The sequence below is a fragment of the Pseudophryne corroboree genome, chromosome 2 (genome assembly GCF_028390025.1).
Source record: "Pseudophryne corroboree isolate aPseCor3 chromosome 2, aPseCor3.hap2, whole genome shotgun sequence".
Lineage (NCBI taxonomy): Eukaryota > Metazoa > Chordata > Amphibia > Anura > Myobatrachidae > Pseudophryne > Pseudophryne corroboree.
In genome coordinates this window covers 177,209,247-177,226,191 of record NC_086445.1, presented here as the reverse complement: position 1 = coordinate 177,226,191, position 16,945 = coordinate 177,209,247, and the positions used below count along the sequence as shown (strand labels likewise).

The 16,945-nt window shown below is 49.3% G+C and overlaps 1 protein-coding gene across 1 annotated transcript in view; it reads right to left on the bottom strand.

Annotated features, from left to right (window-relative positions):
• The window catches only part of FAIM2 (Fas apoptotic inhibitory molecule 2), a 148,804-nt gene extending 132,332 nt beyond the window's left edge, over nucleotides 1-16,472 (bottom strand). Inside the window, exons 1-2 of the mRNA XM_063952051.1 lie at nucleotides 16,290-16,472; nucleotides 2,888-3,068 (exon numbers count right to left, since the gene is read on the bottom strand). Of these exons, the coding sequence (XP_063808121.1) occupies nucleotides 2,888-3,068; nucleotides 16,290-16,304 (196 nt within the window). The 5' untranslated portion in view covers nucleotides 16,305-16,472. The remainder of the gene's footprint in view (nucleotides 1-2,887; nucleotides 3,069-16,289) is intronic.
• Nucleotides 16,473-16,945: the final 473 nt, after the last annotated feature.

Below are 16,945 nucleotides of genomic sequence, written 5' to 3'. Positions count from 1 at the left end.
TGTGATTGGTGTGGCTGGTATGAGTCTTACCCGGGATTCATAAATCCTTCCTTATTGTGTACGCTCGTCCGGGCACAGTACCTAACTGAGGCTTGGAGGAGGGTCATAGGGGGAGGAGCCAGTGCACACCACCTGATCCTAAAGCTTTACTTTTTGTGCCCTGTCTCCTGCGGAGCCGCTATTCCCCATGGTCCTTTCAGGAACCCCAGCATCCACTACGGACTCCGAGAAATAGAATTATCGGTAAGTAAATTCTTATTATAAACGGATTTTAGTAAATCCGACCTGTGCTCCCTGCCCTAGTGGATATAGTGGACTCCCTGCACAGCCACAGTGTGCACGCCAGCGGAGCGGTCCGTCACCTGGGACCGCGACTGGGTGCGATTTCGGCAGGTCCCACCTGGGGGACCCTGTTACCTCCTCCCTGAAGTGCGGCCACGCGATCCAGGAGAGAAGCAGCGGAAGTATGCAGCGCCGCTGGGGGAGGTGATGGAGCCGCAGCACAGAATGTCAGCATGACATACACAGCATCTAGTGCCGTTGCTGCGGCCCTTGAAGTCTTCTTTCTTCTTAGAAAGCTCTTATTAGGACTGCCTAGCGCAGCCCCACCTGTTAGCTGCCTGCACTCCAGTGCCTGGAGGCGGGGCTATAGAGGAGGCGGTGCAGTGCATCCTGGGAACAGTCAAAGCTTTAGCCTGTTGGTGCCTCGGATCAAGATCCAAAGCTATACCCCAATGTTATTCCCTGTGGAATCCCAGTGTACCCCGCTGCAGAAATTCAATTATCCCTCTTCAGGCAATTACCCTGATAACAGTGTGATGTGTACTGCTTGGCAGAAGGGTCTCTCAAAAGGTTCTGGCAGTTCATAAAGTGTGTTAATAAAATGTTGCTTGTAAACCTGTGTGTTTCACTCGCATGTGTACTCTTACGGGGAATACACATGTGAGACCGGCAGACGGGATGCCGGCTGTCAGTATATGGACATTGGCATCCCGTCATCTGAAATCCTGGCTGCGAGGCAGCGAGTCCCCTCGCGGGCTCACTGAGCTCACCACACTTCGTGCCCGGTGCCTAGCTTGGCTCGTCACGGGTTATATTCACCCTCGGATGGTGAGGTGGACCCACCACCCGAGTGGAAATACGGGGCTGTGGTCAAGATTCTGTCCGCCGGCATTTCACTGGCAGTCAGGATTCTGCCGTCGGTATCCTGAACGCCGGGATCTCGACAGTCGGTATATTAACTGCATCCCTCTTACGGCTTTCTCAGGGATAGTTATACTAATCCGTACCTGTTTTAAAGTTTATTAAATTTTTACGAAAATCAGCCTAAAAGGACAAGCTACGCACTTTCTCCTGCAAACAATAGGTTAGGCTTATTATGGAATTCACACTTACTTATTTTTTATTTCAAAGTTGGCAGCACTGATCTGAGAAGAGCTTATTCTTTTGCATAACGGATATCAAGGTTCCAGTGTGGTTGAACCTTATGAGAAGAAGTGCGGACAGCTGCACTGTAACTGACCGTCAGTCACTGTCACATGACTTCCACCATATCCAGGTAGCCAACAGAGAGGACCACCAGAAGCAGGGAGGCTGGGGCCTGATGCTGCATGTCTATGGGGCTTTAAATTGCTTGGTTGTCGTTCCACAATCTTTGTGAGTATGAGTCCCATTGAGTGTGTATGGTTAGGGGTGGGGTAATTGTCAGTGATATGAATTGCTTGTTATTGGTGTTTCCTACCACACACTGGAACCCAGTCCCGCTATTCTGAAGTCTCATATAAGTTAGTATCTATACAGTTAGCCCTGGTTGGTTAAAAGCGTAACTTTTTGTTAAAATCAGACAACAGTACATTACACATGACTGTGATCAAACCTCTTATCTGTGTGAGGTGAACTTTTATAGCTCAGTATGTCCTAAGTGTTCTCAAGCTCTCCAGTATGAAAGAAGTAACTGTGTACCATGAAAAAAGTCCTTTACACCAAGCTTATATAACAATTATTCCTTATCCCGCCCCTCAACATGTGACATATCAATCATGCTGCAGTTTAGGGGGCACTGCAACTTTCCTGGCAGACACAGCTCTGCACATGCACAGTACAGACCTTACACATCGGGTTTGCGTCCTCTGAGTGAGGCCCTTTATGCTATCTGCATGCCATGTAGCTCCAGCCCTTCCCACCAGTTCACTACTCCAAACCATACTTGCCTACCTGACCCTCTCCATGAGGGAGAAAATGTTCTGTTCCTGGACGTTCCTGGTAATGTATGATTGCCATCACCTGTGGTGAGCTAGTTAATTGATAAGAAAGGTGTTTCACCACAGGTGATGGCAATCATACATTACCAGGAAAGTCCAGGAACAGAGCATTTTCTCCCTCATGGAGAGGGTCAGGTAGGCAAGTATGCTCCAAACCAAGGGGGTGATTCCAAGTTGATCGCAGCAGGAAATTTGTTAGCAGTTGGGCAAAACCATGTGCACTGCAGGTGTGGCAGATATAACATTTGCAGAAAGAGTTAGATTTGGGTGGGTTATTTTATTTCTGTGCAGGGTAATACTGGCTGCTTTATTTTTACACTGCAAATTAAATTGCAGATTGAACACACCACACCCAAATCTAACTCTCTCTGCACATGTTATATCTGCCTCCCCTGCAGTGCACATGGTTTTGCCCAGTTGCTAACAGAATTCCTGCTGCGATCAACTTGGAATTACCCCCCAAGGCTTGTATCTTGTGCAGATCACTAATGAGAAGCAGAGGGTGCCAGTGGTGGCAATCAGCATGATGGCTGGGCAGTTTACCAGACTATCTGCTCTTGCTTTTCCCAGAAGAAAGATGACAGAAGACCTGTCTGAGCTGTAAGAGCCATTCTTTCATTACTTACCGGCATCCTCGCGTGTCCAGCCGGGATATGTGGTCATGTAGGGAGGTGTCTGAAGAAACTTTGCCTTTCCATCTGCAGCTGTGACCTCCTCATAAGTAGGGGGTTCAGCAGCGACTGGGGCGCTGGTCTGCACATCACCCTTACCCCCTCCATTCTCTGCATCTTTGTTACTGACAGTGACCTGTGGGGAAAAAAATTGTTCAGAATTGACAGAATGCAAACGAGGTGTCTCTTATCAAATGCAGCACATGGCGGGTGTGGATCATTACATCTACACTAATAAGGACTACTGTCAATACTTCGACCACTAATGGTCGACATGAATTAGGTCGATAAGGTCAACAGGGTCAAAAGGCCAACATGGAATAGGTAGACAGTAGAAAAGGTCGACAGTGTCAGAATGTCGACAGGGTCAAAAGTTCGACATGGAAATAGTTGACACATGAATGTCGACACTATAGGTTTTTTATGGGGGGGGGGGTTGTTACTTTACTGCCACAAAAAAGCCTCATTAGTGTCCCGCGTCCGCTCGCCATGCTCCGGGCAAGGTGCTATTACCAGCTGTAGTTTATGTGTTGACCATATGCCTGTCGACCATTGTCATGTTGACCCTTTGAACCTGTCGACCTTTTGAACTCTCTACCTTTTACAGGTCGACCTTTTGACGCTGTATGCATGTTAACCATTAGTGGGTGGTGTTAAGCTGCAATATGCATTAGTCATCGGCATAGCTTACTGGTTATTGTAGTTCAACAACTGCTGCTGCCATCAGGTTACTTTAGGAGAACAAACTTGCTGGAATTTTGATTGCACCTCTGCACAGAAAAACGATCTATGTTTTCCTGACTGAATAACCAGCACAATATTAGTATGCAATCTCTCTGCTGATTGAATCTGACCCAATTGGTGCATGGGGTACAATAAGAGATGCACGAGAGCACCTAGGAACTCTGCACACGTCTCCCCCAATTCCCCCTTCAAATATTGAAAACCTTTGGACCCGTGCGGGTGCTGCAATCTTGACCTGCTAAAACCTCTCCACCATCCTTTCCTACTGCTTCAGGATCATGTTCTGTATGGTCATAACTAATGTGTCATAGTCCATGGCAGTTCTCTATCTGCGTTACCCCAAGGAGGAGGCATATCCATCCACCCAAAATATATTAGTCTAACCCAAGCAACACTATGGTAAATAACGAGATTTATGGTAAGAACTTACCGTTGATAAATCTATTTCTGCGAGGTACACTGGGCTCCACAAGGATTCACATTGGGGTGTAGAGTAGGATCTTGATCCGAGGCACCAACAGGCTCAAAGCTTTTGACTGTTCCCAAGATGCACAGCGCCGTCTCCTCTATAACCCCACCTCCATGCACAGGAGCACAGTTTCGTTAACCAGCCCAATGCAGTAGCAGGTACCAGAGATGAGAATCGCTCGTAGCCAATTACACCAAACACTCACCACAGGAGAGGGTGACAGCGGCTATGCCATACCAACCCAAAAAAGCTAAGTGCATCAGGGTGGGCGCCTTGTGGAGCCCAGTGTATCTCGCAGAAAGAGATTTAACAACGATAAGTTCTTACCATAAATCTCGTTTTTTACTGCGGGGTACACTGGGCTCCACAAGGATTCACATCGGGGATGTCCTAAAGCAGTTCCTTATGGGAGGGTACACACTGTAGCGGGCACAAGAACCCGGCGTCCAAAGGAAGCATCCTGGGAAGCGGCGGTATCAAAGGCATAGAACCTAATGAATGTGTTCCCTGAGGACCACATAGCCGCCTTGCACAATTGTTCAAGGGTCGCACCACGGTGGGCCGCCCAAGAAGGTCCAACCGACCGAGTACCGACGACCAGCCTGTACATAAGCATGTGCAATCACCATTCAATCCATCTGGCCAGAGTCTGCTTGGAAGCAGGCCAGCCACGTTTGTGAAAACCAAACAACACAAAAAGAGAATCGGATTTCCTAATGGAGGAAGTTCTCTTCACATAGATACGGAGAGCCCATACCACATCCAAAGACCACTCTTTGGCAGACAACTCAGGAGAGTTAAAGGCCGGAACCACAATCTCCTGGTTAAGGTGGAAGGAAGACACCACCTTGGGTAAATAACCTGGCTGCGATCTAAGAACCGCCCAGTCACGGTGAAAAATCAAAAAGGGAGACTTACAGGATAAGGTGCCCAAGTCCGAGACCCTTCTAGCTGGAGCAATAGCCAGCAAGAATAACACCTTCAGGGAAAGCCACTTAAGGTCAGCAGTGGTAAGAGGCTCAAACGGAGACTCTTGTAAGGCCTCCAAAACCACCAACAGATCCCAAGGGGCCACAGGTGGCACATAAGGAGGCTGAATCCGCAACACACCCTGAATGAATGTATGGACATCAGGCAGGGCAGCAATCTTTCTGGGAAACCAAACCGACAAGGCAGAGATATGAACCATGAGGGAGGCCAGACGCAGGCCTAAGTCCAGGCCTTGTTGTAGAAAGGCCAATAGTTTGGCCGTACTAAACTTGAAAACGTCATGATTGTGAGACGCACATCAAGTAAAGTAAGCAATCCAGACCCTATGGTATATTCGAGCAGAAGCCGGCTTACGGGCCTTCAACATAGTTTGAACGACCGCCTCAGAAAAACCCTTGGCCTTCAGGATGGAAGCTTCAAGAGCCATGCCGTCAAAGCCAGACGGGCCAAATACTGGTAAAATACTGAATGTCCAGGGGCACAGTTGCTCTTGGGGATGTTGTTTGGAAACAAAAGGTGAAAGAAAAAGATTTTGACTGAAGGGAAAAAAAAAATTTGAAAAAAAGAAGAAGAAAAAAACGAGTTTTATGGTAAGAACTTACCCTTGTTAAAACTCTTTCTGCGAGGTACACTGGGCTTCACAAGTCTGGACAATGGGGTGTAGGGTAGGATCTTGATCCGAGCACCAACAGGCTCAAAGCTTTGACCTTCTTCCCAAGATGCATAGCGCCGCCTCCTATATCACCCCGCCTCCCAGCACAGGAGCTCAGTTTAGTTAACCAGCCCAATACAGTAGCAGGAAAAGAGACGACAACGGTTAGTAGCCACATACACCACACTCCCACGACAAGAGAAGTGTCAGCGGCTAATGCCATATCAACCCAAAGAAGCTAAGTGTGTCAGGGTAGGCGCCTTGTGGAGCCCAGTGTACCTCGCAGAAAGAGTTTTAACAAGGGTAAGTTCTTACCATAAAACTCATTTTCTGCTGCGGGGTACACTGGGCTCCACAAGTCTGGACAATGGGGATGTCCTAAAGCAGTTCCTTATGGGAGGGGACGCACTGTAGCGGGCACAAGAACCCGGCGTCCAATGGAAGCATCCTGGGAAGCGGCAGTATCGAAGGCATAGAACCTTATGAACGTGTTCCCGGAGGACCACGTAGCCGCCTTGCACAATTGATCAAGGGTCGCACCACGTTGGGCCGCCCAAGAAGGTCCAACAGACCGAGTAGAATGGGCTGTAATGTGAACAGGAGCTGACAGACCAGCCTTCACATAAGCATGCGCAATCACCATTCTGATCCACCTGGCCAGGGTCTGCTTGTGAGCAGGCCAGCCCCGTTTGTGAAATCCAAACAAAACAAAGAGAGAATCAGACTTTCGAATAGAAGCAGTTCTCTTCACATAGATACGGAGAGCCCGTACCACATCCAAAGACCACTCTTTAGGAGACAAATCAGGAGAGACAAAAGCTGGAACCACAATCTCCTGATTAAGGTGGAACGAAGAAACCACCTTAGGCAAATATCCGGGACGAGTCCTAAGAACCGCCCGGTCACGGTGAAAAATCAGATATGGGGAACTACAAGACAAGGCACCCAAATCCGACTCTTCTAGCAGAGGCAATAACCAACAGAAACACCACCTTAAGGGAAAGCCACTTAAGGTCAGCTGAACCAAGAGGTTCTAATGGAGACTCTTGTAACGCCTCCAAAACCACCGACAAGTCCCAAGGAGCCACAGGCGGGACATAGGGAGGTTGGATACGCAACACACCCTGAGTGAAAGTATGAACATCAGGTAAAGTCGCAATTTTTCTCTGAAACCACACCGACAAGGCAGAAATATGAACCTTGAGGGAGGCCAGACGCAGGCCTAAATCTAGGCCCTGCTGTAGAAAAGCCAAAAGTTTGGCTGTACTAAACTTGGAAGCGTCATAATGGTTAGATGCGCACCAAACAAAGTAGGAATGCCAGACCCAATGGTAAATCCGAGCAGAGGCCGGGCCCGCAACATAGTTTTAATGACCTCTTCAGAAAAACCCTTAGCTCTTAAGACGGAAGCTTTAAGAGCCACTCTGTCAAAGACAGCCGGGCTAGGTCCTGGTAGACACAGGGGCCCTGAACAAGGAGGTCTGGACGTTGTGGAAGTAGAAGTGGACGCTCTGACGATAGGCCTTGCAGGTCTGAGAACCAGTGCCGTCTGGGCCACGCCGGAGCTATGAGAAGCAGATTTCCTTTTTCTTGCTTGAACTTCCGAATTACCCTGGGCAGGAGTGACACCAGAGGGAACACGTACGGCAGTCGAAACCTCCACGGCACTGCCAGCGCATCCACGAATGCTGCTTGAGGATCCCTTGTCCTTGCTCCGAAGACCGGAACCTTGTGATTGTGTCGAGACGCCATCAGATCCACATCTGGAAGACCCCACCTTTCCACGAGGAGTTGAAACACTTCTGGATGGAGGCCCCACTCGCCGGCATGCACGTCCTGACGACTGAGAAAGTCCGCTTCCCAATTCAGGACTCCTAGAATGAATATTGCCGATACTGCCGGTAGATGGCATTCTGCCCAACGTAGAATCCGTGAGGCTTCCTAATACCCCTTTTCCACTAGCTCAAAAAACACGGGTAAATGCACGGGGGCGCGCATTTACCCGTGTTTTTGGCAAGTGGAAAAGGGTAAACCCGGATCAAGTGACCCGTGAATCCTACCCGGCTATTTACCTGGGTAGGACACGGGAATGATCCGGGTAGGGTGTAGTGTAAACGGGAGCCGTGTCGATGCGACACGGCTCCCGTTTACACTGTATGGATGGGCAGCGCTGGGAGATCATGTGATCTCCCTGCGCCGCCCCTGCCGTGTAGCTAGAAGCGTCACCAACCCGGCATATGCCGGGTTGTGACTGCTAATGGGAAAGGGACCGAGCACGGGTCGCAGCAGGGGGCAGCTCCCGTGTCAGGCTCCCGGCTGCGACCCGTGCTCGTAGGTGTAAAAGGGGTATTAATTGCCAAACGGCTTGGTGTGCCGCCTTGATGATTTATGTAAGCCACTGTGGTGGCGTTGTCCGACTGTACTTGAACAGGACGGTTCTGAATCAAATGCTGGGCTAGGTTCAACGCATTGAAGACCGCCCGCCATTCCAGAATGTTGATTGAGAGGAAAGATTCCTCCTTGGTACACCGACCCTGCAATGAGTGCTGCTCCAGCACCGCGCCCCAACCTCTTAGACTGGCATCTGTCGTCAACAGGACCCAGTTGGATATCCAGAAGGGACGGCCTCTGCACAATTGTCGGTCCTGGAGCCACCAGAGCAGCGACAGACGGACCTCCGGAGTCAAAGAGATCATTTGAGACCTGATCCGGTGAGGCAGGCCATCCCACTTGGCTAGAATCAGCTTCTGGAGGGGGCGAGAATGGAATTGAGCATACTCCACCGCGTCGAATGCTGATACCATGAGGCCCAGCACCTGCATTGCCGAATGTATCGACACTTGCGGACGAGAAAGGAAGCAACGAATCCTGTCCTGAAGTTTCAGGACTTTCTCCTGAGACAAGAACAACCTCTGGTTGTGAGTGTTCAACAGCGCTCCCAGATGCACCATGCTCTGAGCAGGGACCCGGGAGGATTTCTTCCAGTTGATGAGCCACCCGTGGGCTTGTAGAAACCGGACCGTCATATCCAGATGACGCGGGAGAAGATCTGGGGAATTTGCCAGGATTAACAAGTCGTCCAGATACGGCAGTATCCTGACCCCTTGACGGCGGAGTACCACCGTCATCACCGCCATAACTTTGGTGAAGACTCGCTGAGCCGTTGTTAAACCAAAAGGTAACGCCCGAAACTGGTAATGGAGGTTGCCAATAGCGAACCTCAGGTATTGTTGATGTGAAACTGCTATAGGAATATGCAGGTAAGCATCCTGTATGTCCAGGGAGACCATGTAGTCCCCAGGTTCCAAGGCCAGAACTATAGAGCGAAGGGTTTCTATACGGAACTTGGAAACCTTCACAAACTTGTTTAGTGCCTTGAGGTTGAGAATGGGCCGGGAGGACCCATTCGGTTTCGGGACTAGAAACAGCGGAGAATAGTACCCCCGGCCCCTCTGAGCAAGAGGCACCTGTACTACGACTCCTGTATCCAGGAGGGTCTGTACCACCGAATGCAGAGTGTTTGCCTTTGTCTGGTCCGACGGGACGTCTGTCTGTCAAAATCGATGAGGGGGTCGGTTTTTGAAGGCTATGGCGTAACCTCGAGTGACGACTTCCCGTACCCAGGCATCTGAAGTGGTCTTCAACCATTCCTGGGTATACCCTAGAAGCCGGCCCCCCACCCTGGGATCCCCCAGGTGGAGTCCCGCCCCGTCATGCGGCAGACTTATCGGTCTTGGCTGCTGGCTGACGGGCAGCCCAGGCTCTTTTGGGCTTCGGCTTACCAGGTTTGGTATAGGGGCGTGGCTTCATGAGGAAGCGGTGTGGCAACAAAATAATACCAATTCACATTGCATATTATAGTAGTCTCCATTATTCAAATTACGCCACACAGTAGCGCCACTACCCCAGGTACAGTCCTTCTTACACATTACGGCGGACAGATTCCCCTTTTACACATTACGGCAGCCAGTCCCCCTTTTACACATTACGGCAGACAGATTCCCCTTTTTACACATTACGGCGGACTGCGTCCCCCTTTTTACACATTACGGCAGACAGCGTCCCCTTTTTACACATTACAGCAGACAGCGTCCCCTTTTTACACATTACGGCAGACTGCGTCCCCCTTTTTACACATTACGGCAGATAGTCCCCCTTTTTACACATTACGGCAGACAGCGCCCCCCTTTTTACACATTTACACATGTAATTACCAGTGGCACCACATGCAGCTGTACCTCTCCTTCAGCATTGGCTGGCCGCCGCCGCTGTGAATGCTGGGATGAGGGAAGTGCATCCCAGAATTCACAGCAGCGCCGGGCCAGCCAATGCGGAAGGAGAGGGACTGCTGCAGCGGCGCCGCTACCAATTACATAGCGCTGCTGCGACTCCCTCCTCCCCCCTCCTCCTTCTCCGCTGCTCCCTCTCCTCCTCCGGCACAGGTGGCTTGTAATGAGTCAAATTGACTCATTACAAACCGCTGGCCGTTGTATACTCAGTGCGACTGCGCTGTGTGCCAGGCACACCTGGCACCCACGTAGTTATGGCACTGAATGACGTCATAAAGCTACATGCATGCTTTAACGATACACTGTGCTGCCAGACACTGGATCATGCAGTGTGTATGCTTTTGTACAATGTATTGTTACACCATATCACCATACCCTCCAACCGTACCTTTTTGGCAGGTACAGTACCTTTTTTTATGGTCTGTACCGATTTTTGGCTCTCCAAACTTCCATTGAAAGTATGGGAAAAGGGGCATGGCCACACAACGTTACCCGTGGCCACGCCCCCTTTTCAAATTTGTACCGATTTTTGTGTGTACATTGTTGGAGGGTATGCATCACGCCATCAGCTGGGTCATGCAGCGCACATTGGGGGTAATTCAAAGTTGATCGCAGCAGGAAATATTTTAGCAGTTGGGCAAAACCATGGGGGTAATTCCAAGTTGATAGCAGCAGGATTTTTTTTAGCAAATGGGCAAAACCATGTGCACTGCAGGGGAGGCAGATATAACATGTGCAGAGAGAGTTAGATTTGGGTGGGGTGTATTCAAACTGAAATCTAAATTGCAGTGTAAAAATAAAGTAGCCAGTATTTACCCTGCACAGAAACAAATAACCCACCCAAATCTAACTATCTCTGCACATGTTATATCTGTCCCCCCTGCAGTGCACATGGGCCCTCATTCCGAGTTGTTCGCTCGCAAGGCGATTTTAGCAGAGTTACACACGCTAAGCCGCCGCCTACTGGGAGTGAATCTTAGCTTCTTAAAATTGCGAACGATGTATTCGCAATATTGCGATTACAAACTACTTAGCAGTTTCTGAGTAGCTTCAAACTTACTCGGCATCTGCGATCAGTTCAGTGCTTGTCGTTCCTGGTTTGACGTCACAAACACACCCAGCGTTCGCCCAGACACGCCTCCGTTTCTCCAGCCACTCCTGCGTTTTTTCCGGAAACGGTAGCGTTTTTATCCACACGCCCATAAAACGCCGTGTTTCCGCCCAGTAACACCCATTTCCTGTCAATCACATTACGATCGCCGGAGCGAAGAAAAAGCCGTGAGTAAAACGGCAAAATTACTTGGCGCAGTCGCAGTGCGAACATTGCGCATGCGTACTAAGCAGAAAAACGCTGCGATGCGAAGAAAATTACAGAGCGAACGACTCGGAATGAGGGCCATGGTTTTGCCCAATTGCTAACAAACTTGCTGCTGCGATCAACTCAGAATTACCCCCCATGTGCACTGCAGGGGGGGCAGATATAACGTGCAGAGAGAGTTAGATTTGGGTGTGGTGAGTTCAATCTGCAATCTAAATTGCAGTGTAAAAATAAAGCAACCAGTATTTACCCTGCACAGAAACAAAATAACCCACCCAAATCTAACTCTCTCTGCACATGTTATATCTGCCCCCCCTGCAGTGCACATGGTTTTGCCCAACTGCTAAAAAAATTCTGCTGCGATTAACTTGGAATTACCCCCATTGTGTAACCAGCTCATACTTCATAGTTGCCGACTTCTGGGCTGCTCTGTACGGGAGAGAGCAGCCCTTCGGCTCAGCAGGGGGAGCGGGCAATGAGGTGACGTGTGAGGGGGGCAGGCCAGAGGCGGAACGGGGGCGGACCAGAGGCGGAACGGGGCGTGGCTTCCGGGCAGCGTCATTTAAGCCACGCTCCCCCCCCCCCCCCCCCCCCCCGCGATTACCGGCATTATACAGCAGGGGGCGTGGTTACGATGACGCGATTCAACAAGAATCGCGTCATCACCTGCCTGGACCGCCCACTTTACTCGTTAAGTGGGCGGCGGGCAGGGGGTGACCCCCGTAAATCGGGAGACTTGCCTGCTCTTCCGGGGGGCCGGGAGGGTCACCCGTTTTTCGGGAGCCTCCCGGCCATTCCGGGAGGGTAGGCAAGTATGTCATACTTGCCTACCTGACCCTCTCCATGAGGGAGAAAATGCTCTGTTCCTGGACTTTCCTGGTAATGTATGATTGCCATCACCTGTGGTGAGCTAGTTAATTGATAAGAAAGGTGTTTCACCACAGGTGCTGGCAATCATACATTACCAGGAAAGTCCAGGAACAGAGCATTTTCTCCCTCATGGAGAGGGTCAGGTAGGCAAGTATGAACCAGCTTTACTCTTTTTTTTCAACCCTGTCCATAATCAGACACATATCATGCACAACAAGAATACACACTACTGTATTTAGCATATTCGGACTTCCATTACTCTCTGATCCATCACTGTATCATTAATACTGGCGGTGGGGTGGGGTGTATCAAACCTTAGAGACAAACTGGAGAGGTTGTCCATAGCAACTAATCAGCTGCTATCTATCTGTCATCTAGCACAAGCTGACTGGTTGCTATGGGCAACTTCTCCACTTTATCTCTCACTAAGGTTTGATACATCATCTCCTGGGTATGATTTAAGATTATAGAACAAATGTTGTTAATCTGTCACCACCCTTAACATATAGTTCAGCAGCACTACACATCGCCACGGCTTAATAGCTCAGCACTACACATCACCACGGCGGAATAGCTCAGCACTACACATCACCATAGCGTAATAGCTGAGCATTACACATCACCATCGTGTAATAGCTCAGCACCACACATCACCATGGTGTAACACCTCAGCATTACACATCACAATGGTGTTATAGCTCAGCACTACACATCACCAAGGCAGAATAGCTCAGCACCACACATCAGCATAGTGTAACACCTCACCACTACACATCACCATGGTGTAACACCTCACCATTACACATCACCATAGTGTTCTAGCTCAGCACTACACTACACATCACCATGGTGCAACACCTCAGCACTACACATCAGTATAGTGTAACACAGTGACGGAACTAGCGAGCGGTGGGCCCAGGTGCGACAAAATGCTTTGCCCCCCCCCCCCCCCCCACACACACACACATCCCATCCAAGTCCACCCCCTCACCCCTGGAGAGGATCTGGTGAGGGGGACCTGCTCAGGGCCAGAGAAATGGATACCTAGCAACAGTGCCGTAACTAGACATTTTAGCACTGTGTGCAAGAAACGGCATCGGAGCCCCACCCCTGCATGCAAAACAGGGGCAGTGCGCGCCGTAGGCGCGCGCAAAAATACATAGTGGCGTGGCTTCGTGGGGAAGGGGTGTGGCCACAAAATAATACCAATTCATAAAACGGTGCACAGTAGTCTCCATTCTTCAAATTACGCCGCACAGTAGCACCACTACACCAGGTAGAGACCCTTTTACACCTTACAGCGGACAGATTCCTCTTTTTACACATTACGTCAGACAGCGTCCCCTTTTTACACATTACGGCAGACAGCGTCCCCCTTTTTACACATTACGGCAGACAGCGTCCCCCTTTTTACACATTACGGCAGACAGCGTGCACTTTTCACACATAACGGCAGACAGCGTCCCCTTTTTACACATAACGGCAGACAGCGTGCCCTTGTTACACATAGCGGCAGACAGCGTACACTTTTTACACATAACGGCAGACAGCGTGCCCTTGTTAAACATAGCGGCAGACAGAGTACACTTTTTACACATAACGGCAGACAGCGTCCCCCTTTTTACACATTACGGCAGACAGCGTGCACTTTTTACACATAACGGCAGACAGCGTCCCCTTTTTTCACATTACGGCAGACAGCGTGCCCTTGTTACACATTACGGCAGACAGCGTCCCCCTTTTTACTCATTACGGCAGGCAGATTCCCCCTTTTTACACATAGCGGCAGGCAGATTCCCCATTTTTACACATAGCGGCAGGCAGTCCCCCCTTTTTACACATTGCGGCAGGCAGATTCCCCCTTTTTACACATTGCGGCAGGCAGTCCCCCGTTTTTACACATTGCGGCAGGCAGATTCCCCATTTTTACACATAGTGGCAGGCAGTCCCAAGAAAGAAAGAAAGAAAGAAAGAAAGAAAGAAAGAAAGAAAGAAAGAAAGAAAGAAAGAAAGAAAGAAAGAAAGAAAGAAAGAGAAAGAAAGAAAGAAAGAAAGAAAGAAAGAAAGAGAAAGAAAGAAAGAAAGAAAGAAAGAAAGAAAGAAAGAAAGAAAGAAAGAAAGAGACAGAAAGAAAGAATTATACTTACCCTCTCCGCTGGCTCAGGCTCCTCGTGCAGCTTGACGATTCCCTGGCAGTAGAGAAGGAGGAGGAGGGAGGTGGAGGAGGGAGCCGCAGCAGCGCTGTGTCATTGGTGGAGGCGCTGCTGCTGCTGCCCCTCTGCTTCACTATAGGCTGTTCTCGGAAGACAGCCTATAGTGAAGCAGAGGGCCTGCAGCAGCAGCGCCTCCACCAGTAGTAAAGCGCTGCTGCGGCTCCCTCCTTCGGCTTCCTCCTCCTCCTTCTCCCCCGTACCGCTGCTCCTCTCCTCTCTCCGGGCGGCTGTGCGCTGCGGGCAGCGGTTGCCCGCAGCACACAGCGGCATGTAATGAGTCAGTTTGACTCATTACATGCTTTGGGCCCCTGGACAGAGGCGGGCCCCAGTGCAACGCACTGGTTGCACTGGCGGTAGTTCCGCCTCTGGTGTAACACCTCAGCGCTACACATCAGCATGATGTTATAGCTCAGCACTACACATCACCATGGTGTAACACCTGAGTACTACACATCATCATAGTGTAATAGCTCAGCACTACACATCACCATGGTGTAACACCTGAGTACTACACATCAGCATAGTGTAATAGCTCAGCACTACACATCATCATGGTGTAAAACACCTCAGCACTACACATCACCACTACACATCACCATAGTGTAAAAGCTCAGCACTACACGTCACCATGGTGTTATAGCACATCACCACTGCACATCACCATGGTGTAATAGCTCAGCACTACACATCACCATGGTGTAACACCTGAGTATTACACATCAGCATAGTGTAATAGCTCAGCACTACACATCATCATGGTGTAACACCTGAGTACTACACATCAGCATAGTGTAATAGCTCAGCACTACACATCATCATGGTGTAACACCTCAGCACTACACATCATCATGGTGTAACACCTCACCACTACACATCACCATAGTATGTAAAAGCTCAGCACTAAGTGTTATAGCACATCACCACTGCACATCACCATGGTGTAATAGCTCAGCACTACACATCATCATGGTGTAACACCTGAGTACTACACATCAGCATAGTGTAATAGCTCAGCACTACACATCATGGTGTAACACCTGAGTACTACACATCAGCATAGTGTAATAGCTCAGCACTACACATCATCATGGTGTAACACCTGAGTACTACACATCAGCATAGTGTAATAGCTCAGCACTACACATCATCATGGTGTAACACCTGAGTACTACACATCAGCATAGTGTAATAGCTCAGCACTACACATCATCATGGTGTAAAACACCTCAGCACTACACATCATCATGGTGTAAAACACCTCAGCACTACACATCATCATGGTGTAAAACACCTCAGCACTACACATCATCATGGTGTAAAACACCTCAGCACTACACATCACCATCACATCACCATAGTGTAAAAGCTCAGCACTACACGTCACCATGGTGTTATAGCACATCACCACTGCACATCACCATGGTGTAATAGCTCAGCACTACACATCTGGCCCTGGGGAAGCCTGTGCTCCCATGATGATACATGACAGACTCATACAGTAGCTCTCAGTGACGCAGCATTGCTGGTGCCTAGTTTCACCTCTCCAGAAGAGACGATATAACTGTAGTGCATTATTTAGATCATTTACACACTCTTGTGTTACCTCTGGTGCAGTCTCTCTTGTTTACAATGTGCTCTAGTGGGTTGATATTATTTTATACGTACCTCCTGCAAAGTGAATAGCCACAGAAACAACTAATTATATAACATATCATATAAGGTTAGTGATCATTCCATTGCAGCTGTACATACTGTGGCTGGGTGAGAAGCAGGACTGTGTGATTTGTATACACAGTGAAGGACAATATTTACCTTTCCCTGGGTCATGATGATGGTGGTGGAGGTAGTGATGCTCCGAGTTATCCCAGTGATGTCACTTGTCTCAGGTCTGGACCGGCGACTGCTCCTGCGATGATGCCTCACATTCTAGTAACATCCAGCACTGTGTGTGCCTGCCGTTCCTCTGTGGGCCAGCAGGGGGAGCTCCGACCACTCAGGGATCACATGTCTGCATCAGCAAGTGCTAGAACTGACTGTGGGTAGGAACAGGGGAGTGAGATGAGGGAGGTGATCATCTGTTATCGGGAAGCACACTATTGTACAATTGGCGTCATCCTGTAGTATAACATTTAACACTGTTTAGCTAATCATAGAGGAATAAATGTCCCTGTTTCTGACCTAGTAACTTGCTACAATATAAATATATATATTAAGATGGATACATACATTTGCATATTTCCCATAAGGGGTCAGGGATTTGTTTTGTAACAGATTGGATTGAATAGCACAATCATGTATGCATGTATGTAATCATGTATATTCAAAATACCGCTGCCAGCCGTCCCTCCATGCTGATCCTGAACAACACTGCTGCCACCGGGGCCCCAAGGGTGTGTGTCATACTCCATCCAGACCCAAAGGGCATATCTAGCTTTATCCATGGGCGCAATAGCATATTTATAATGGGT